The sequence below is a fragment of the Mauremys reevesii genome, linkage group 3 (assembly GCF_016161935.1).
Source record: "Mauremys reevesii isolate NIE-2019 linkage group 3, ASM1616193v1, whole genome shotgun sequence".
Classification (NCBI taxonomy): domain Eukaryota; kingdom Metazoa; phylum Chordata; order Testudines; family Geoemydidae; genus Mauremys; species Mauremys reevesii.
Window position 1 is genome coordinate 204,558,639 of NC_052625.1, and position 23,230 is coordinate 204,581,868.

At 53.0% G+C, this 23,230-nt stretch overlaps 1 protein-coding gene across 1 annotated transcript in view; it reads left to right on the forward strand.

Moving 5' to 3' along the window:
• Window positions 1-23,230, forward strand: part of OTOF (otoferlin) — a 189,829-nt gene that overhangs the window by 128,287 nt on the left and 38,312 nt on the right. The window contains exons 9-21 of the mRNA XM_039532355.1: window positions 3,018-3,149; window positions 4,683-4,745; window positions 5,403-5,487; window positions 9,522-9,681; window positions 12,424-12,610; window positions 12,898-13,084; window positions 13,705-13,928; window positions 15,143-15,251; window positions 16,079-16,262; window positions 17,971-18,091; window positions 18,666-18,766; window positions 19,151-19,241; window positions 19,785-19,901. Coding sequence (XP_039388289.1) covers window positions 3,018-3,149; window positions 4,683-4,745; window positions 5,403-5,487; window positions 9,522-9,681; window positions 12,424-12,610; window positions 12,898-13,084; window positions 13,705-13,928; window positions 15,143-15,251; window positions 16,079-16,262; window positions 17,971-18,091; window positions 18,666-18,766; window positions 19,151-19,241; window positions 19,785-19,901 — 1,761 coding nt within the window. The remainder of the gene's footprint in view (window positions 1-3,017; window positions 3,150-4,682; window positions 4,746-5,402; window positions 5,488-9,521; window positions 9,682-12,423; window positions 12,611-12,897; window positions 13,085-13,704; window positions 13,929-15,142; window positions 15,252-16,078; window positions 16,263-17,970; window positions 18,092-18,665; window positions 18,767-19,150; window positions 19,242-19,784; window positions 19,902-23,230) is intronic.

Consider the following 23,230-nt stretch of genomic DNA (forward strand, 5'->3'; position numbering starts at 1 on the left):
AGGCTGAGGATGCTCAGGCCAGACGTTCTCCAGAAGGGAAGAGAAGACTCATTCGGGCAGCCTGGGAGAGGGTCCTTTGATTAGGGGAGGGGCAGAGGCCCAGCCCCGCCTGGTGAGCTGAGCTGCGCGCCCCACCCCATCCCAACCGAGCAGCTGGCAGGTCAGGCCGTGGGGCCGAAGGCGCGGGACAGAAATGGGTGATGCCCAGGGTTCCACTTATTTACAGAGTGTGTCTTCGTTTCTGTTTGTCCCGGCCTGCGGGGGGACTCCCTGGTCTGAAAGGCCAGGACGTAACTTATGGCCAGGGTCTGACACAGACACCTCTGAAGCAGGCTCCTGTCTGTTATAGATAGCTACAAGGAGAGGCCTTTAGGGCTAGGGAACATTACATTAAAGCTTGGGTGAGTGGCCACAAAAACTTTATTTATTCCTCCTTATCGGAGAGAGTCACCAAGCCACATCTCATGACCTGCGGCTGGGCTAAAGACCGGAGCTTGTCACTGTGGCGATTTCTCAAGATGATGTATTGACCGTAGGGAGCACAGGATTGAGACCATCAAGGATTCACTCTTGGGACCGTCAGCCTCCATAATCCCAGGTCTCTAGCATCCTCTGAATTAAAGGAGCAGATCTGTGCCAGAAAAGGGCTGACATCTGCATGAGCCCATGTTTCCATCTTCCCCATGTTTCTGGTAGAGGGTGACAATGCCCAGCTATCCATGTGCAGAATACGGCACTTCACCTACCCACCTAGGGGTCTGGTCGTTCTGAATGACCCTTCTGAAACAGCCTGGGGAGGGCAGCTCATGCCAGGGAGTCCTGGAGAAGTCTGGCTGCTGACTGATTGGCTGGATTGTATCCGTGGTCCTTTGCAAATACCATGCAGCTGCCTAGAGAACCCTCAAACGTCTAGATCACAGCTGGTCAGGAGAAAGGGACACGAGTGACTCGCTCGGCCACAGGTGGACTTGTTGAGCATTCCACCAAACGGGAGAATGCCCCAGGAGGGCATCGCCAGTGGATTGCCAGTCCCACGCGGGAGCAGCAGCGCAAATAAAATTAGGCAAATACAATGGAGACATAAACTGAAGAGCTTTGATTATAAACTGAACCGGCTCATGAGGCTAACGGGGAGCCAGTGTAGCTGGGGTAATGGAAGTGTCAGGGGGTACAGGGGAAATGCAGCTTGCTGGTAAATTCTGAACCAGTCGCAAGCAAGAGATGGAAAATGCAGGCAGGCCAGCTGGGAGATCGTTGCGATCCTGCAAGAGCAAGGGAGACGTGGCGTATGTGATGGGTTGGGTCACAGACACCCCTTTGGGACTGCCACCCGATGTGCTGAGCCTGCCTCTAAGCCTGTTTTTCCTGCCAGCTTGGGACTTCAGTGCCCTGCCTGGTTTGCCAGACACGCTAGCCTGCTACAAACACAGACCCAGATCTGAACCATGTCCCCCAAAAGCTGCAGGCTTAACTGAAAACAGCTTAAGAAGTGCTCCTGTCTCCAACACTCAGGTACCCAGCTCCCAATGGGGTCCAAACCCCAAATAAATCCATTTTACCCTCTATAAAGTTTATACAGAATAAAATCATAAATTGTCCGCCCTCTATAACACTGATAGAGAGATATGCACGGCTGTTTGCCCCCCACCCCAGGTATTAATACATACTCTGGATTAATTAATAAGTAAAACGTGATTTTATTATATACAGAAAGTAGGATTTAAGTGGTTCCAAGGAATAAGACAGAACAAAGTGAATTACCAAGCAAAATAAAATAAAACACACAAGTCTAAGCCTAATACAGTAAGAAAGTGATAGATAAAATCTCACCCTCAGAGCTGTTCCAATAAGCTTCGTTTACAGACTAGCCTCCTTCTAGCCTGGGTCCAGCAATCACTCACACCCCTGTGGTTACTGTCCTTTGTTCTAGTTTCTTTCAGGTATCCTTTGGGGGTGGAGAGGCTGTCTCTTGAGCCAGCTGAAGACCAGATGGAGGGGTCTCCCAGGACTTTATATAGTTTCTCTCTTGTGGGTGGACACCCCTCCCTCCCCCGTGTAGAATCCCAGCTACAAGATGGAGTTTTGGAGTCACATGGGCAAGTCACATGTCCATGCATGACTCAGAACTTTACAGGCAGTAGCCATTGCTCACATGCTACCTTGAACGTCCCCAGGTAGACTTCTTAGGTCGGTTGGAGTCTTCCAAGGTCCATTATCCATTAAGTGTTCCTTGACTGGGCACTTAACTTGTACATTCCTTTCTCAAGAAGCTGACCAAATGCCTTACTAAGGCTACTTAAAATCAAACAAGTACACAGCCAATATTCATAACTTCCAACACAAAAATGATTCATTCACACAAATAGGATGAATAGATTCAGTAGATCACAACCTTCACAGAGATATGTTACATGGCATACGCATATCTCCATAAAGCATTATGGGGTGCAGCATCACAGCGTAGTCTGGAATGGAGATCACGATAGCGTGGAGACGGGACTTAGTCTAGAAGGGCTCATCTCTGAGGCGTAGAAGAGCTGGCAACGACAAAACGCAGTCAAGGGGCGCATGGGGCTTGTTTGCTAACGCTCAGTAGATCTATTTTCCATAACAAACAGGCTTTTGCTGAACACCTAAAAATTGTAGGAAATCAATTACATTTGAGGACCACAGTCCCTAAACCAGTGTGACCCGGGTGTGAACCAGTGGAGAGTGTCCATATGCAGAGCCGCACTGGCCGAGCTAAATCGGTTTAACTTCACTCCATTAGTGAAATGAGAGCAACTTCATGACCAGGCCTCAGAGGACAGGCCCGGGCCTCCAGACCAGGGTGTGAGGACATCAGCAGCATGGGGGGAGGGGAGCTGACCCTGCCTGGGGTCTCCAGGGCTGTTGCTCTGGCATCTCCCCGCTAGCAGTGATTTCACATCAGCAGGCGGATGCAGGCCAGTGGGTACCGCGGAGAAGCGATGAACCCGGCTCTCACAAGGGTGGGTGTCCCTATCTCCCCTCCCCAGGTGAGCATCACAGTCATCGAGGCCCGGCAGCTGGTAGGGCTGAACATGGACCCCGTGGTGTGCGTGGAGGTGGGGGAAGAGAAGAAATACACATCCATGAAGGAGTCAACCAACTGCCCCTACTACAACGAGGTGAGCTGGCCTCTCCCCAGACCTGGCTCCGGGCTCGGAGTGCTGAGCCACACGCCTTGGCTGTAGGCAGATGAAGGGACCGCTGAGCTGGGTGTTTGCCTTCTTGGGTCAGGGTTAGCGGAAGATAAAGGTGGGATCTAGCCACTGATAGTCACAGGACACCTCACTGGCAATACCCTGGGCTTGGAGAAGTGCTGCCTTGCTGACTAACGAGCCAAATACTTGAGATTAAATGCCCCTCCTGTACTGCTCCATGGACCTGGTGGGGCTAGCTGGCCGGGGCAGGAGAGGCCGTGGGGCCTGCCCCACGTTCCAGCAGAGTGTTGGCTCTTCAAAGCATGCCAGCACTACAGAAAGTGGCTTGCTTGGCTGTGGGCTTTCCATGCGAACGAGGCAGTGCCTGGCCCAGGGTCCGTCCACTCTGAACATACGTGTCCTTGAGTTCGGGATGGGTCTGTGAGTGCCTGGGACATGGGCAGTCACGCCAGTGGTTGGAGCAGGAGTCAATAGCCAGGAATCAGAGCCCAGGCTTAGGATCCTAAGAAGGGCAGTCAGGACCAATGGTCAGAGCAGAGTCAAACCTGAGGCTGGGAGTAGCGGAGGAGTTTGCCGTCAGGTTCCAGGCCAGGGTCGACGCCAAGGGTCTGAGTTCAAGTCAGGTTTCAGGGTCCAGGTCAGGAGGCAAAGTTCAAATCAAGCCTGAAGCCAGTTCAGGAGTAGGGCTGGTCCTGGCATATGCAGGAGATCCATCGTGTTGTGTGGACACATCTTGGACCACCCCTTGGGAGCCAATAAGGAGACAGGAGGCTGCTGCCTGTCACAACCCTTGAGGCAGGACTTCCTGTGGTCTGTGTCCACCGTGAGTCATGGGCAGTAGAGCGCGAGCTAGTTACAGCTGCCGCTGGGTGACGGCCTGGCGCTGTTGCTTGCCTGGTGGTTCTGCAGCCGCAGGTCCTAGATGTCAGAACTGGAGTGAGGAAAGGCTGGAAACAAGCAGCAGAAGCGCTATCGGAGCCAGGGGCAAATGCTTTGAGCAGCCTGTCTGCTGACGCTTCCTCCCCATCGGGCAGCCTGCTGCAGGCCACCCATGGCTCGTTGGGTCCCCCTGAGCCTGGTTCTGCTGCAGGCCCTGCTTCCTGACAGGGTCAGGGGGACGGAATTCAGAACCGGATCCCACCTGCCCCGACAGCACCTGTGCAACCAGGATGGGCAAAACCCCAATGCCTTGGAGTGCTTCGTCTGGTCGCTTGATCTAGGCTGAATTTACTGACCCTCGTCCCATTTACCCAGTTTTCATTGTGGATCATATTTTCCATTCCATTTGACCACAAACGCTGTCATTTTCTAAGGTGATTTGGATCTTCCTTCCACCCCCCCCTTCCGCCCCCCAGTCCCACCTCCCCAGCAACTTCTGCCGCCCAGAGCCAGTCCCATGTGACGGTTGTCTCTGGTAGCGAGGGCTGGTCGTTGGCAGCCATTTTGACGTTCCCTCCCTCTGTTCCCCCTCCCTTACGGCTTCCCTTTCCTTTGCAGTACTTCGTCTTTGATTTCCACGTGCCCCCGGACGTCATGTTCGACAAAATCATCAAACTGTCGGTAAGCGTGCACGAGCGAGTGCATGAGCGTGTGCGTGCGAGGCATGTGCGCGTGCATGAGTGAGCAAGTGTGCCCTTTCACTGCCCTTTCCGAGTATTGGTGGAAAGAGCCCGTTTCACCTGCCTGTGGCGTTTGCAGGGAAGGAGAGCTCAGGAAGGAGCTGGGGGATGCCGCTGTCAGCCACTGTGCAAGCTTCCCTGACCAAGAGCTTTGCCGGTGCCCCTCTGTCCTGGCCCCCAGCCCCCTCTGCTAGTCCAGGGCCCTCCGTTATTCCAGGCCTGGGTACACCCATGCAGGGCTCGCTTGTAGACTAGAGCACATGCTGCAGTTCCGGTCTCAGCACCTCGCTCCCAGCCGGTTCACCTTAGCCCCATCCTGCTCTTCCAGTCCTTCCAGTCCGGTCACACGCCGCTCAGCATCCCCCTGCCATTCCAGTCCTCGGCAGAGACGCTGGGTTTCGCCGTCTGTGGGCACACGCTCAAGAGAGACTCAGAGAAACTCCCCCCCCACGTACCCATCTCGTTTATGACGTTCCCAGATCTGGGAGGCTGAATCCTCGCTCTGGGACCTGCTGCCCCACTCCCCACACGTCTGGGCTTGGGGGCGGCGCAGTAGCTCTGCGCGTACTGACTCGCTTGTGCCTTTGTTGGTTGAAAGGTCATCCACTCTAAGAACCTCTTGCGCAGTGGGACCTTGGTGGGCTCCTTCAAAATGGATGTTGGGACTGTTTACACGCAGCCTGGTACGTAGCAGTGGCTTGGGGAGGGGGAGTTCATGGCTGGGGAAACGTCTGTGCTCAAACCCCACGTCGTTAACAGAGGGGTCAGTTGAAATGGAGAGAAGGGGAGGGGGGCGTAAGGCTTTGTCAGCGCTCGTTCGGGATGGCTGCCGTGCTCATGAGCGATGTGCCGACAAAACCTTCGGGCCGCCCCCGTCCCACGGCGTGTTTCGTTTCTGCCCCGTCAGTGACGGAGGAAGCTGTTTGATAGGCCTGTCAAGGAAATGTTGCCCCGTCTGCTTTCTCCTCTGAACAAGAAATGTTACTATTGGGACTCATTTGGCCCGTCCCTCCAGTTGGCAAAGCAGGGTGGTGACGCTTCTCGGGGCTGTCCAGGGCTGCAAGGCACCTCACTACCACCTGCCAGGCTCAGGTCCCCGAATCCACCAGCCCCCGGCAATTCGAGCGCACCCCACCCACCCAACACGGGCTGTGCTGTCCCTCCACAGGTTAGCAATAGGCACACCCTGAGCCCGCCAAGCATCCCCTGGAGCACCCGGCCCCTGGTCCACTGGACACTCCCCGTATTTACAGATACGCTGTTCCCAAAGGACTAGGACACCTGTTGGGATCCCCTCTGAGACCTTTCCCGCTCGGCTTCCCCAGAACACCTTGTCCAGTTCTGGGAGGACACTTCGTCCAGCTCGCTGGGATCCAGAACACTCCCTTTGCCTCTGGAGCTCCTCTGTCCGGTGCCTTTATCTGGCACATAGCAAAGCTTCACTGGGCTGATCAGACTCAAGCATCGGGGGTGGGTATAGGACGTACCACACATCCGAAGTTCCAGACAGCTCTTCCTTTCGAGATATTTACACACTGTGTTGCAATTGCTCTTCATCAGCGCTTCTCAAACTTCAGCAATCTGAGGATCCCCATTTTGATTTAAAAATTTTCACGGACCCCCAGGCCCCCCGCTCAGCCCCAGGCCCTGCTCCCACCCCACCCCTTCCCCCAAGGCCCCACCCCTGCCTCACTTCTTCCTGCCCCCCATTTCCCCCCGCCCCTCCTCTTTCCCACCTCTTTCCACCCCCTCCCCTGAGTGTGTCCCGTCCCCGCTCCTCCCCCTCCCTCCCAGGACCTCCTACATGCCGCTGAACACCTGATCCCCGGTGTGCAGGAGGCACTAGGGGGGAGGCAGAGGAGTTGATCAGCAGAGCCAGCGGCTCCGGACATGATTCCACCCCCTCCCCTGAGTGAGTCCCGTCCCCGCTCCTCCCAGCAGCTCCTGCACACCGTGGACGAGCTGTTCTCCAGCCTGCAAGAGGCACTGGGAGAGAGCGGGGAGGAGGAGGAGTTGATCAGCGGGGCCCGCGGACCCCAGTTTGAGAAACGCTGCTCTACATTACACCACACATGCTGGGCTTGGCTACTTGGCAGGAACCAGTCCCTGCACAGCATGCTCTGGCCATGTGCTGTGCATGTGAAACCTGAGCTTTGCATCCCAGGTTTCTCTTGTCCATAGTCCCTAGCTGCTTTTCCTAGCGAGCACAGACCTCCTAACTCCCTATTTACAGCTTAACCTTCCTTTCACCTTCCCAGTGATGCCAACTGAGAAACGAGGCAAGTTACTTATGTCAAACTAGGCCGAGGGCGCCTCTGCTTAGCAGTCACATCTCCGGATCACTAGCAGCACTGAGATATTAGAGAGACAAGGTGGGTGAGGGAATATCTTTAATTGGACTGACTTCTGTTGGGGAGAGAAGTCAGTCCAATAAAAGATATTCCCTCACCCACCCTGGGACCGCCCCGGCTACAACTGCACTGCATACAGGGCTTAGCAATGTTTATTGTGAAAACAAGCATACGCTTATTTAACAAAGAACAGAGAGAAATTATTGCAAGTAGGTAGAAGTATTGGAAACAATTGGTTACATCTAAACTAAAATCATAATACGCCTTCTAGAGTCTAGACTTAACTAACAAGACACCGTCTTCTCTAAAACAACGAGGAGTCCAGTGGTACCTTAAAGACTAACAGATTTATTTGGGCAGAAGCTTTTGTGGGTAAAAAACCCACTTCTTCAGTGAGGTTTTTACCCCTTCTTCAGTGGGGTTTTTTACCCACAAAAGCTTATGTCCAAATAAATCTGTTAGTCTTTAAGGTGCCACCGGACTCCTTGTTGTTTTTGTGGATACAGACTAACACGGCTACCCCCCGATACGTCTTCTCTAAGGATGTTTAGCTCACTCAAAATCTTTTTCCCACTGTTTTTCTGCCAGGTTGGCTGTGATCCCTTTTTACGTTCTCAGCTCGTCTCCTGGGGGAAGGAAACCATGTATTCCCTTGCATTCTCCTGATCTATCTGACTAATTCTGCAATTTTCCTGTTGTGTCTTCCTTCCTGGAAACTTTGAGATCTCTTGTCTCCGCAGTCTTGATAAGCTGATGGCTCTGTATGCAAAGAGCCTTACATCCTAAGACACAACATGCACAATGGTCAGCCAAGGAGAGATAAGTGTCTCCTAACCCTGCCTGAACAGAACCTGTTTGTCACCTTCAGCTGACCTGTCTTAACTTACGTACCTTAAGAGCATAGTTTTCAGTATAGATACTTAACTTGTTAAATAGGATCCTTACCTATGTTCCGTGATGACTAGCTGTTGGGAGAGACCTCACATTCCACCCTTTGGCCCATTGTTATGTAGACATCAGCTCCAGGGGATCCCTATAAACCCCTACACACCACTTAGACCTTCCGCCAGTTGGCATCAAGTGATCCCTGAATCGCAGGGCTTATCTAGACCCAGGAGTCACAGTGGGCTTGCCTTGGAAGGAGATATGTCATAGCTAACACATTTAAGAAACCTCTAAAAAGGGCCTAAAATTACTTTTTTTCTATACAGAATAATGGTGCAATTTTAAGGCGCAATAAGTCACAATACGTCAAAGGTTGTATCCCATTGGAAAAGGCTCCGCACTTGGCTTTCCTGTAGGCCATGGCCCTTTCACTCTGCTCTTGCACCGTGAAAGGGCCCGGACCATCAGGTGTACTCGAGAATCAGGCCCCAGGAAGTTCCCGTCGCTAATTGCTGCACTTCACAAGACAGTGGCCCACCACCCTGCCTCTTGTCCAGGAATGAATCTCACCCATCCGGCACCTTGGCCGGTGTGAAACTGGGGAGAAATGGCACGTTTGGGGCGGGGTCTGAGGAAACCTGTTTGTGGCAGATTGATTTTTTTTTTAAACTGACAGCAGCGTTAGTGTGTTAGTGGTTGTCCCGGCTGAGCTGGATTGGTGGGCAGAGTGCAGGTGAAACAAGCAAAAGGGTGTGAAAAATGCACTTGATAAGGTCACTCCACGGTTTATCTATCATATGGGTATTGCCTCCACTGAGAAGCTATGAGCACTTCACAAAACCCGATATAGCTCTCAAAATATATAGGCATTGGAGTGGGCTCAGGAGAGCTTCAGATTACAGGCAGCTAGTATTTTACACAGGGCCGCCCAGAGGATTCAGGGGCCCTGGGGTCTTCTGCAGCGGGGGACCCCCGCTTCAGCGGTAATTCGGGACCTACCGCTGAAGTGCCCCGAAGACCCGGCACTTCAGCGGCAGGTCCCGCTTCGGCGGTAATTCGGCGGAGGGAGGTCCTTCCACCCCGGAGCGGAAGGACCCCCCACCACCAAACTGCTGCCGAAGACCCAGAGCGGAAGAAGCTCCAGGGGCCCAGGCCCCGCGAGAGTTTTCCGGGGCCCCGGAGCGAGTGAAGAACCCCGCTCCAGGGGCCCCGAAAAACTCTCGTGGGGGCCCCTGCGGGGGCCGGGCCCTGGGGCAAATTGCCCCACTTGCCCCCCCCACCCGGGGCAGCCCTGATTTTACAGGCTAGATCATTGGGATTTTCCCCTTTGAGAAAGATTTTGAGCATAGAAAGCATGGAGCGCCATCTGTATTCCTCACGCCCACATGGAGGACGCAGAAAAGGGTCGGACAGTTTCCTACCCATAAATAACCCCTGAACTTTCTTTTGGTGACTGACTTTCCCTGCCTCCTGGCTTCCAGAGCACCAGTTCTACCACAAATGGGCCATCCTGTCCGACCCCGAGGACATCACGGCTGGCTTGAAAGGGTACCTGAAGTGTGACGTCGCTGTGGTGGGGAAAGGGGACAACATAAAGACGCCGCACAAAGCCAACGAGACAGATGAGGACGACATCGAGGGGTGAGGCGGTGCGGAGCCAGGTTCACCGCATTAGAATTAGCCGCATGTTTTCCCTACCTGTTGGGTTTTGTCTGTCTTCCAGCTTGCCACAGCCACCTCCAAACATTTGCCGTCTCTCACGGTTCATGGACCAGCCTTGTGCCGCAGATCCCCATGGGGTAGATTGATGGGTTTCAGGGATTTGGGGGAGGGATAGCTCAGTGGTTTGAGCATTGGCATGTTAAACCCAGGGTTGTGAGTTCAATCCTTGAGGGGGCTATTTGGGGATTGGTCCTGCTTTGAGCAGGGGGTTGGACTAGATGATCTCCTGGGGTCCCTTCCAACCCTAATAGTCTATGATTTGTAACAGGGCTTCCACTGCTAGGTCACCAGTTCCAATCCAGCTCAGAGCTGTCATGACTGACAGCCAAGTTGGTGTCCATTGGCAAAACACTTTTGAGAGGTTAAACCATTGCTCCAGCAGGCCACCTTGTTGGCAGCCTCAGCAAAGATGCCAAGGACTGTGGGGCCAGGGAGGCTGCCTTCCCCTCTAGAAAAGGGGGTTGTTGTAGCTTCTGCCAGGTGGAGCCAGCAGCAGTCAGTGCCAGGTTCAATAGCAAGGGGTTTCTTTTCAACACTACAACACAGAACTGGCTCGAGCCCCCACCCAGTAACCTGGGAAATTTATACACCAACCCTGGGTGCCTCAGAGAGGCAACACTTCCCCCTCACAAGCACAGAGTCTGAGTGTAGAAAAGAAACTTTTAATTAAAGGAGGGAAGTCACCTGACATTAATTAGGGAAAATGCCACAAGCGGGATTCATAATCATAACACTGTGAGCAGGACGCCCACCCCGGAGTGCCTGGGGCAGAGCCTTCTGCCTCATGTTCTTGAGTGCTACAACCAACAACAGTTCCTTTACTATAACCCCCTCTCCTCCCTCACTGCACCCCACTCACAGTGGTTGCCCTTGGCCAGTGAGCACCCAGGGCTCAGAGGTGCACATGGATGAGTTCCTGGCAGCCTCACCAGCTGCTCATTCACTGTCCGACTGTCAGTCACCTTCTGCTGCCACCTGCTTCTCTGCTGTGACCTTTACACATCCATCTCTTAGTGATTATCAGCTCTGTGCAGGCTGGGCAGAAACACTGCCCCATTGCAAGTGACGTCAGCTCCTATTTGAGCACTTTAACGTAACAAAAGTCTCCTAAGGAAGCCTATTTAGCTTTATTTTTTAACAGTGGGTAGAAATAGCTTAAACCTGACCAAAAACCTTTAGCAGAATTCCCATATCCTGTCTGAAACACCTGTCCCTACCCCTCTTATGGTCACAGGCCTTGGGCATTCAAGCCCCTGGCTTAGCAAGTTCCTTCAGCTGAGGGTGACCCATCAGTTGGGACAAGCTCAGCACAGTTCTGCTCCCCTTTAGTCATACTAGGAAGATAACAACATTAGTAACAGCATTTCACTATCCCTGCACTCAGCACTAAAGTGATTTGTAACCCAACACCAGCCAAAGCTGATCACTTGGAGCTCCACAGCTCCTGTCTGCTGGATACCTATGCAGAGTAGGTGTGTTCATGTAAATGCAGTTTGCTCCTAAAGTCTCTCCCCTCCTGAACTAGCTGTCGGGAGAGAGTTCATTCAGACCCTGCTTAAACTCATTGGCAGAGTACTGCAGGGAAGCTGTCCTGCCACTCCCAATGCTGGCCTGGGTCTGTGGGGGACACGGGTGGGAAGCCTGCAGAGGGGTCAATGCAGAGCACTGAAAATCCCTACAAAATCCTCGGGAGAAAAGTCCATGAGGTTCAAAACTTAGTTCAGCCCCACAGACCAATGGAATGGCTCTAGCAGTGCCTGTGGCCTTTAAAGCCAAACCCCGGGTCCCTGTCTGGTTACCTAGCATCCCCCTGGTTATACGGCATCCCCGGCAACCAGCTAGAAGGGACATCCCACGCCATGTGCTGCAACCACCCCAGGCTTTATTCTGGCCCCATCTGACATCACTGAGGTTGCAGAGGGGTGACTGAGGGCGCAAGCCAGCCCATTTTTGCCCAGCAGGTAGTGCTGTCCACTGCTGTAGCCAGGAAGTTACCCCCGCCTTGCCCCAGACAACATAGTGATGTAAATAAATAAAATAAATAACTTGCTGAGCCGTAGAGGGGCCGGAGCGGCATTCTGGCACTTTTGCCACACGGAGGATGCCGTTTTGTTCTCAAAAGGGCGTCCTCTGCTCAGCGTGATGGTCACGCTACATGGAAGATGCCATTTAGTTGAGGAAATGGCATCCTCTGCTCGGTGCGTGGGAGGTCGCGCTAGCGGGGGTGTTCCCCCACTGGCGGGGGCGTTCTGGTCATTGCCCATTCAGAACGACACCCCTTTAAGCAACTTATCCCTGGACAGATCTCAGGGTAGAAATAAATAGCAAGGCCAGAGGCCAGATGGATGAGAACCTGTTCATGAGATCCAGCCCATTGGTCACATGCATTGCAAGGCCAGATCCATGGGGAGCCCTGCATAAAACGGCCGGTCTCCATGCTGAATCGGGGGGTTGGCAGAGATGTAGCAATGAAGCCAAGTAGGCTCCAGACGTGGTCACCCATCGACGCTCTTCAGACGGCAGAACGTGCAGGGGAAGCTGTTCCCACTTCTAAAAGTCTCGCCCCCAGAGTCGGTCCCTCAACCACGGCGTGACTAGCCAACTCCTCCCCTCGGGCCCAGTGATCACCTCCAGCCCTGCCTGCCTGTGTCCATGTTGCAGGAACCTGCTTCTTCCGGACGGCGTCCCTCCAGAGCGGCAGTGGGCCCGTTTCTACATCAAGATCTACCGTGCGGAGGGGCTGCCCCGCATGAACACCAGCCTCATGGCCAACGTGAAGAAGGCACTTATTGGGGAGAACAAGGATCTGGTAGACCCCTACGTCCAGGTGCTGTTTGCAGGGCAGAAGGTAAGCGGGCTACTTGCTGAGCTGTGGCACTGGGAGATCCCCTGGGAGAGGCAATCACCGGGCAAAGCTTCCCCGTTTGCCACGTTCCTCTGTTGTGTCCAAACACCGTGAACAATGTTGTTGAGCACTTTGCGATAGTCACCAGTCATGGGAAGGTCCCATTGCTTATGCTGGGAGGGGGAATCACTGGCTCAGTGCATGGTCCGTTGGTTACCACCGGCAGGGGCAACAGGCGAAGGTTGCCTAGGCCACTCCGCCATCCTGCTCCCGCTCTTCCCATCCGACAGGGGAAAACGTCAGTGCAGAAAAGCAGCTATGAGCCCCTGTGGAACGAGCAGGTCATCTTCACGGAGATGTTCCCCCCTCTGTGCAAGCGGCTCAAAGTCCAGATCCGGGACTCGGACAAGGTCAATGACATGGCCATCGGCACCCACTTCATCGACCTGCGCAAGATCTCCAACGAAGGGGACAAAGGTAGAGCCTGGGGGCTGATCCTCCACCCTGCTGGAAAGGGCCGACATGACGGCGTAGGCACCACTTACCTCTCCCTTCAGTCTAGAGATTAGTGCGCCTGGGTGCCCGGCCTGAGAGGCCTCGCTTCAGAAAGCGCTGCGCACCCATCTTCTGCAAATCAGGCCCTTGTAAGACATCCCAAACCCACTAGTCACTTTCACAAGCTCTGCCACAGGCAGGTGCAAATCTAATACCCTCCACCTTGTTGTTGTTGTTTGTATTACCGTAGCACCTCTGAACCCTAATCGGTGCTAGGCTCTGTACAAACGCAGAACAAAAGTCCACCCTGCCCCAGAGAACTAACCAGCCAAGTGTAAGATGAGAGGCAGCAGATGGAGACAGGCAGGTGGGGGAGCACAGGAAAGGGTGAGATGATATTGGTCAGCGTGATAATAGGCAGTGGTATTTGTGCACCGGCAGCCTGTGTTCACACGCACACGTCTGGGCACACGTCAGAGCACACACCGGTGCAATTGTGCACATTCACACAGACCTCCACGCCCACGCCACTCAGGTGAGGCCATTTCCTGGGGTTTGCACTGCCCTCACCCCGTTCACCAGGCGTGTTCTCTCTGCTGCAGGCTTCCTGCCCACCTTCGGCCCAGCCTGGGTGAACATGTATGGCTCCACCCGGAACTACACCCTGATGGACGAGCACCAGGACCTGAACGAAGGCCTGGGCGAGGGCGTCTCCTTCCGCGCCCGGCTCCTCCTCAGCCTCGCTGTGGAGATCCTGGATACCAGCAACCCGGAGATCACCAGCTCCACCGAGGTGCAAGTGGAGCAGACCACGCCGGTCGCTGACGTGAGTCAACCCGACTTTCCCTAGCCGGCTCCCGTGCCACATCTTAAGAGTTGACGGTCAGGTTGCTTCACCCCGCCAAGGCCTGTTCACCCCTTGTCTCTCAGTGCAGCAAGCCTGGGGCGGGGCAGTCCTGCCATCCCTGTAGAGATGGGCCGTTTCTGTGTCATTCCAACCCCGGCCCCTATTGGGACAGCTACCAACAGGGAAAGTTAGTGCCAGCCATGGGGTGGTTTCTGGGATCTGGAGACATCGGTCCTGTTAGAAACAGGTCACCAGAGACCCTTGTTTCACACGGCTACCAAACAGCCTTCATGCGGTGACAGCTGTGTGTCCGCTCCGCCCCCACCACCACCTCTTGGTGGGGATTGAACCAGCAACCAAGCAGTGAAAGGCTCCGTATCGAGAGGTGAACGACATTTTTCGACAAAAACATTTTTTTCGGCCAAAAAAAAAAATGTAGATTTGGCAAACCCAAAACGTTTTGCCATTTTGTGTTGATTTCACTGAATGGTCGTTGAGGGAGAAAGAAACTAAGAACCAATTCTGAACAATGGCGTCCTTTTGTTTCAGACTTTTTGAAATGAAACATTGCCATTTTCAGCTCAAAACGCCTTTTGGTTTCAAAGTTTCCTTTATTTCTTTTCTTTAAATCAAAAACCTTGAAAAATATTCCAAATCAAAACCAAAACGTTTTGTGGGACCTGAAGCGTTTGGGATTTTTACCTTTCAGGTCATGAAAAGTTTCACAAAATGTTCATTTTTGGTCCGACCCAAAATGATTTTTTTTTAAATTGCAAACAAACTGAGAAGCCTGTTATTCATCCAGCTCTGTTCTTATCTCATAACCAATCTCAGCACGGCCGGAAGGCCTAAGAGAGACTAAGCTACCCTCTATCAACCAGAGGGGTGCGCCACAGATCAAGATTAAGGTACATTAGCAGTGCAGCTTGGGTTGCTGCTGCTCATGCTGTGAATAAACGCAGCCCTTCAGTCTGTAGAGCTGTGGATCTGGCATCTTTTATTGGCAATAAAGTCCACTGGAAACCAACAAAACTGCCTCCCTGAACTGAGAGCTACTGTGGGTACCAAAACACACTGCCAATTTGCAGGCTTCCCAACTGCTATGTAGAGGGACCTTGTAGTTGCATCAGCCAGTTCAGCCAGTCCCTAACGCCCCCTCCCGCCATGTTAACAGCCAGTACTTTCGCCTGCAGAACTGCACTGGCAAAATGGAAGAGTTCTTTCTCTTTGGAGCCTTTCTGGAGGCAACCATGATTGACAGGAAGATCGGGGACAAACCCATCAACTTTGAGGTCACAATAGGTTGGTATTTTTGTGAAATGGGTTTCAATCAATGGAGTCGATGAAATCCCAGGAGAAGGCCCATGGCCCAGGATGCAGTATCGAGGGCCAAAGGAATCCTCCATTGTCAAGAGGGTTGGTTGGCTCCGTATCTACGCTAACACGTGACAAAGCCAGGCAGGCTGACACACACCTTCGCTGCACTAGAAAGAATATGATCACCACGTTCTATGGGGGGTAAACGTAACCCACCAGGCCTGATCCGCACATGACGACAGGCCTCCCCGCTGGCAGACGTAGGGTCTGTCTACACTGCAATCAGAGGTGAAGCCACAGCACGTGTAGACATACCTGAACTAGTTTTGATCTTGCTAGCTCCAATAACGGTAGCGGTGAAGCCACGGCAGCACGGGCTGGGGAAGTCCACCTGAGACCCGGGCTATGTACGTAAGTGGCTAGTGGTCCAGGCTGCCCCAGCTTCACTGCTATTGCTGCTGGAAGTAGCTCCAGCAAAGCTCGCTCAGGCAGGTCTACACATGCTGCAGTGGTGTAGACGGACCGGAAGTCATCAAGCTCAAGCTGTGGTGGTTCCTGCCTTTAGCTCTGGAGAACTTGGTGCAACCCATCCTGGGGTTAAATAAATACCAAGGAGGGAGAGAAGATGTTCAGGGGTCTGGGATATGAACCCCGGTCAGTGTTCACGGTCGCTGTACCTCCCTGACCTCCCCAGGATCCCTGGGGGAAATTCCTCCCCATCCTAAATCCACAGCGTCTGATGGACCTGGGGCGAGTCCCACCCATGGTGGGCTGAGAGGGTAAGGGTTTCCTTTCGCCACCCTCTTCCCAAGGCAACTATGGGAACCAGATCGACGGCATGGCCAAGCCCAGCCTGAAGAAGAAGAAGGAGGGCGGGGACGGCGAGCAGGAGGACTCCGAGCTGCTCCAGCACTCGAGTGAGGACGAAGCCGATGATGACGGGGAGCTGGTCTCCGTCTCCTCGACTCAGCCAATGAAGCCCCTGATCACTGACAGGCAAGTGTGCCTGGCTGGCCAATGGGATGGGGTGTTGCTGAAGGTTGGGGGGTGGAAGATAAAAGAGGGGGGACCCTTGTGGTGTGTAATTAGATCGAACAGAATTTGGGGTCTCCTGCCTCCCAGGCGGTGGGGAAGCAGAGTGACTGGGCTCCTCCCACCCTGCTGGCTTCATTAGGATACACTACAGTGCAGTATCGGGTGAGTTTGGCGCTTCAAACTGAGACGGGGATACTGCCTTCTTAGCCATCAGCAGGGTTACAGGAAAACAGGTTAGGCCCTCCAGGCAGAGAAGCTGCTGGAGCTCCGGGCAGCTTTGAAGGGTCCCTTCTGATCTGTGCTCCAGCACACAGCCGAAACAGGCCAGCTGTGGGTGTTTGACTGCAGTATAGACAAGCCCAGAGAGACTAATTGACTGATCCAGGGAATCTCTGCTGGAGCAGAGAACGGAGCCCAAATCTCCTGAGACCCAAGCTAGCACTCTAACCACTGGGCAGTCCTTCCTCCCTTAGTGTCGGTCTCCTTCCTTAAGGTCAGGCTTGACAAAGCCCTGGCTGGGATGATTTAGCTGGGGATTGGTCCTGTTTTGAGCAGGGGGTTGGACTAGATACCTCCTGAGGTCCCTTCCAACGCTGAGATTCTAGGATTCTATGATCCCTCTACCTTGTCTATTCTCTGTCCACACTCCACCTCTTCTCCTGCTCTCGAGGTGCAAGTTCTTGACTCTGACAGTAATTAACCATTGGAACAATCTGCCAAAGGTTGGGTGGATTCTCTGTCGCTGGCAAATTTTCAATGACACTTGGATAATTTTCGAAAAGATCTGCTGGAGCTTACACCAGAGCTACTATGGGGCAGCTCTCTGGCTGGTGCTATCCAGGCGGTCAGACCCGACGATCACAATGGTCCAGTTTTGGTGCTCACAGTTCAGGAAGAATGTTGATAAACTGGAGAGGGACCAGAGAAGAGCCACGTGAATATTTCAAGGAATAGAAAACCTGCCTTGCAGTGATAGGTTGAGCTCCTAGTTAGCTTAGCAGTGAGAAGGTTAAGGGGTGACTTGATCCCAGACTATAAGCATCTACATGGGGAACAAATATTTAATCCTGGGCTCTTCAGTGTAGCGGAGAAAAGTCTAACAGGATCCAATGGCTGGAAGTTGAAGCTAGACAGATTCTCGTGGGAAGGCATAGATGCGTGACGGTGACGGTAATTGCCAATTTACCAAGGGTCGCGTTGGATTCACTGCCACTGACAAGTTTTTAATTAAGATCGGATGTTTCTCTAAGAGCTCTGCTCTAGGAATTATTCCGGGGCCGGTCTCTGGCCTGTGCTATACAGGAGGTCAGACCAGATGATCACAACGGTCCCTTCTGGCCTTGGGATCTTTGAACCTATGAATGAGGCTATTTACAAGCGAGCAACCAGCAATTTCCTTCTGCTCAGGGCAATGGTCTGATCCTGGGGCCCGGCCCAAAGCCCCCTGAAGTTTATGGGAGTCTTTCTGTTGACTTCAGTGGGTTTGGAAGAGGCCTCCAGCACTTAGTGTGACCTCCACTCCCATCCACCGTGCGCTCCATGCTGGGCACCGTGCAAGCCTGTGCGGCATCAGCGCCCTCACGCTGTCCTCTGCGGGCCTGTCAGGACGCCGGCGGTTCCCTGCCAGGTGCGCTCACGCTCCGGGGTCTCCTTCCTCCCTTCCCTGCAGGAACTACTTCCACTTGCCGTACTTCGAGAAGAAGCCCTGCATCTACATCAAGAGCTGGTGGCAGGACCAGAGGCGGAGGCTCTACAACGCCAACATCATGGACAAGATCGCGGACAAGCTGGTCAGTCCGAGGATGGGGCAGGGCTCCCAGGGGACCAGGAGCCCAGGGGGGCAGCGGACACCACACCTAGTTCCCCTGCATGGACATCTGTGTCTGCACCCTGCAGCTGCTCATTGTGCATGAACGGTCCCATCGCAGGGACCACGCTGGTGAACCCAGCCGCGCAGGGAGCCAAAGCCCAGGACCCTGGGTCCAGAGGGATGCGGGGGGCAGCCCTAGTTGCAGCTCGAAGCTGAGGGAGAGCAGAAAGCTCCAGAGACTGGCCTCGTTAGCCTAACGGTGAGGGATCCCCACGGAGACGTCCCAGAAGCCCCACCCAAGGAGGTGTGAAGTCGCTGGGGAAAAGCCCCAGAGAAGGCCCAGAACTGGTCTCCTCTGACTGTGTGAGCCAGCTGTACCTGGCTGGCTGGGCTACTGAACAGGGCCCCCCTGACTCCCCCGCCCCGGGCCAGAAGAGAGAGGGGAAGGGGCTTCTCGCTGGCGCTTCGCCAGCCCAACGTGGCTCTCCCCAGGGGAGCTGCGGTTCTGTCCTGCCCCGGTGACACGTCGCCTCCTTCTCTCCTCGCCCTTCCAGGAGGAGGGGCTCAACGACGTGCAGGAGATGATCAAGACCGAGAAGCCGCACCCTGAGCGCCGGCTCCGAGGGGTCCTGGAGGAGCTGAGCAGCGGATGCTTGTGAGTTGGAAGGGGGAAGGGAGCGAGGCAGAGAGACAGCGGAAAGTCTCAAGGACTCAGCCACCAGGGCCCTGTGAGCGTTACAGCCTTGTACACGGGGCATCCCCCAGCAGCATGTGCCATTAAGCCAGTGACCGTTAGCTGTATTGCAGGGCGGCTGACAGGGCCTGGTGGCGGCTAGGCGATCTACCTGCTGCACAGATCCTTGGCTGGGAGCGGGGATCCTGCTGGAGGCATCCTGGTCTGTCCCCACTGGGTGAAATTCACCCTGTGCGTGGCCGGCGCCCCACTTCCATCCCTCTCACGCCCTTCCCCCGCCCTCGGCCGCTGTCTCTCCTCTCCTGAGCCCCACGGGACTGACGATGTGTCTCTCTCCCCCGCCAGCCGCTTTGTGACCCTCGCCAACAAAGACCAGAGCCTCTCTGCCCGGACCCGACTGGACCGAGAGCGGCTCAAATCCTGCATGCGGGAGCTGGTGAGAGCACCTGGCGGGTGGGGCGGGGTGAAAGGTCAGCGAGGGGTAGGGGGCGTGTCTCTGGGTGCTGTCAATGGGATATGGAGCCCAGTGCGCAAGGGGGAAGCCGTACCTGCTGGTGGTGATCCGTGAAATGGGATTGGCAGCCCAGCTACCCACCGCTGCTCCTGGCTCTCCTGGCTCTTGCTTGGCAGCCTCCAGGACCGTATGGAGTATGGGAGCTGCGCTCCCGCGGTGAACAGGGGAGAGACTTGCCCTGTTACCTCCCAGGCTGTCCCTAATCACTGCACAGAGGTGTCCAGGGCTGCCACGCCAGCCCCTTGCACTAGGGCGACTTTCTCTGTCCCTTGGCGTAGCTCCTTCCTGCACTTACAGGCGTTAACGAATTCACTGCCTGGGAAGTCGGCATCACCATCCCCTTATTATAGATGGGGAAACTGAGGCACCGTCCTTCCACCCCTCCTCACTGCATGCAGACCTGCCCTGTCTTTTTCCCTTCTCTCTGGTCCTTTTACCGCTCGCTTGCCGACACTGTACCTGCAGGAGAACATGGGCCAGCAAGCCAAGACCCTGCGGTCGCAGGTGAAGAAGAACACGATGAGGGACAAGCTGAAGCTGGTGCAGAACTTCCTGCAGAAGCTCCGCTTCCTGGCAGACGAGGTGAGCAGGAGCCGCCTTCCCCCACTGACCCTGGGTGTGAGCCTGGCTGGCCGCTAACAGGGAGCTGCTGGCTCTCAGAGGAGGAAAACAAGCAGCCTCTGCGGGTGGCTGTTGCTTTGTGCATCAATCCTAGGCCGAGGGCCAGGGAAACGGGCTTACTGAGGCTTTATAAACCTGTGTGGGTTAAAGGTGCCCCACTCCAGTTGGGTTCTGCTTCTCCTTAAAGGTGTCCAGTTGGGTTCTGCTCGCAGTTAAGTGCGTTAAGTCTGAAGCAGATTGCAAAGAGCTACAAACGGATCTCACAAAACTGCATGACTGGGCAAGAAAATGGCAGATGAAATTCAATGTTGATAAATGCAAAGTAATGCACATTGGAAAACATAATCCCAACTATACATAGAAAATGATGGAGTCTAAATTAGCTCAAGAAAGAGATCTTGGCGTCATTGTGGGTAGTTCTCTGAAAACATCCACTCAATGTGCAGCAGCAGTCAAAAAAGCGAACAGAATGTTGGGAATCATTAAGAAAGGGATAGATAATAAGACAGAAAATATATTGCCTCTATATAAACCCATGGTACCCCCACATCTTGAATATTATGCAGATGTGGTCGGCTCATCTCAAAAAAGATCTATTGGAATTGGAAAAGATTCAGAAAAGGGCAACAAAAATGATTAGCAAAAAGAACAGGCGTACTTGTGGCACCTTAAAGACTAACAAATTTATTTTAGCATGAGCTTTCGTGAGCTACAGCTCACTTCTTCGGCTGCATAGAATGGAACACACAGACAGGAGATATTTATACATACAGAGAACATGAAAAGGTGGAAGTATGCATACCAACAGGAAAAGTCTAATCAATTGAGATGAGCTATCATCAGCAGGAGGAAAAAAAAAAACTTTTTGAAGTGATAATTAAGATGGCCCATAGAAGGTGTGAGGAGAACTTAACATAGGGAAATAGATTCAATTAGTGTAATGACCCAACCATTCCCAGTCTCTGTTTAGGCCAGTGTTAATTGTATCTAATTTGCATATTAATTCGAGTTCAGCAGTTTCTCTTTGGAGTCTGTTTTTGAAGTTTTTTTGTTGCAAAATTGCCACCTTCACGTCTGTCACTGAGTGGTTAGAGAGGTTGAAGTGTTCTCCCACTGGTTTTTGAATGTTATGATTCCTGATGTCAGATTTGTGTCCATTTATTCTTTTGCGTAGAGACTGTCCGGTTTGGCCAATGTACATGGCAGAGGGGCATTGCTGGCACATGATGGCATATATCACGTTGGTAGATATAGTGACACCATCATAGGACCTAATCACATCAGACACGCCATCAGGGGCTCGTACACCTGCACATCTACCAACGTGATATATGCCATCATGTGCCAGCAATGCCCCTCTGCCATGTACATTGGCCAAACCGGACAGTCTCTACGCAAAAGAATAAATGGACACAAATCTGACATCAGGAATCATAACATTCAAAAACCAGTGGGAGAACACTTCAACCTCTCTAACCACTCAGTGACAGACTTGAAGGTGGCAATTTTGCAACAAAAAAACTTCAAAAACAGACTCCAAAGAGAAACTGCTGAACTTGAATTAATATGCAAATTAGATACAATTAACACTGGCCTAAACAGAGACTGGGAATGGTTGGATCATTACACTAATTGAATCTATTTCCCTATGTTAAGTTCTCCTTACACCTTCTATGGGCCATCTTAATTATCACTTCAAAAAGTTTTTTTTTTCCTCCTCCTGATGATAGCTCATCTCAATTGATTAGACTTTTCCTGTTGGTATGCATACTTCCACCTTTTCATGTTCTCTGTATGTATAAATATCTCCTGTCTGTGTGTTCCATTCTATGCATCCGAAGAAGTGAGCTGTAGCTCACGAAAGCTCATGCTAAAATAAATTTGTTAGTCTTTAAGGTGCCACAAGTACCCCTGTTCTTTTTGCGGATACAGACTAACACGGCTGCTACTCTGAAAAATGATTAGGGGTATGGAACAGCTGCCATGTGAGGAGAGATTAATAAGACTGGGACTTTTCAGCTTGTAAAAGAAACGATTAAAGAGGGATTTAACAGAGATCTATAAAATCATGACTGGTGTGGAGAAAATAGATAAGGAAGTGTTATTTACTCCTTCTCATAACACAAGAACTAGAGGTCACCAAATGAAATTAATAGCAGCAGGTTTAAAACAAAGAAAAGGAAGTATTTCTTCACACAACACAAGTCAACCTGTGGAACTCCTTGCCAGAGGATGTTGTGAAGGCCAAGACTATAACAGGATTCAAAAAAGAACTAGATAAGTTCATGGAGGACAGGTCCATCAGTGGCTACTAGCCGGGATGGGCAGGGATGGTGTCCCTAGCCTCTGTTTGCCAGAAGCTGGGAATGGGCGACAGGGGATGGATCACTGGATGATTCCCTGTTCTGTTCATTCCCTCTGGGGCACCTGGCATTGGTCACTGTCGGCAGACAGGATACTGGGCTAGATGGGCCTTTGGTCTGACCCAGTCTGGCCGTTCTTATGATACCCACGCAGGTGTCTGGGCCTCATTGACTTGCCTGCTGTACAAAAGTGCATTGGTTGAATTGAATGGGCAGGTAGCAACGGCTGGGTTTTCTGCAGGGATTGAACCTGGCACCTCTGCAGGTAAATGCATGAGCTACTAGCTCCTGAGCTATGAGCCTCCGGGAAGCTCTTCATATGGACCAGCTGCTAGAGGGGGACAAAGAGCCACATGGTGTTAACGTGGGTTACACGCAGCCAATTCTGCCCTGTGCATAGGCGTGGCCCGAAGGGGGAGAATTGGTGGGGAGGCTGGCGGCTGAATTGGGGGCTGGGACCTGTTGAACAGAGTGGGACTCAGGTTGCGCAGTGAGTGGTGCTGTGAAAACGGGGATGACGTTAATAACTCTCATAAATCACCAGCCTGGACCAGGGCTGAAGGTCTGTCCATAAACCGGCCAGCGAAGGCAGCCTGGTCCCTGCTCCTGACAGCATGCGACGGGCCACCTCCTAACTTTTGGTTAACTTCCAGTTATGCAGAATTGTTTCAGGTGGGGTCAAAACATTTCGGTTTGTTGGTGCCTATGGACCAGGCTTTCTGCGTGGCGTATATTTCCCATGATGCACCACAGTGCCCCCTCTGGTTGGGTTGCAAGAGTGCCGTGGCTGCAATGTATCATGGGAAATGTAGTCTGGCCAGGGAGCTCAGCCGATAGAGAAGAATGTGACTGAATAACACCTGGTGCCCACAATTCAGGAAGGATGTTGAGAAATGGACAATTTTTAAATTGAGATTGGGTAAAAGA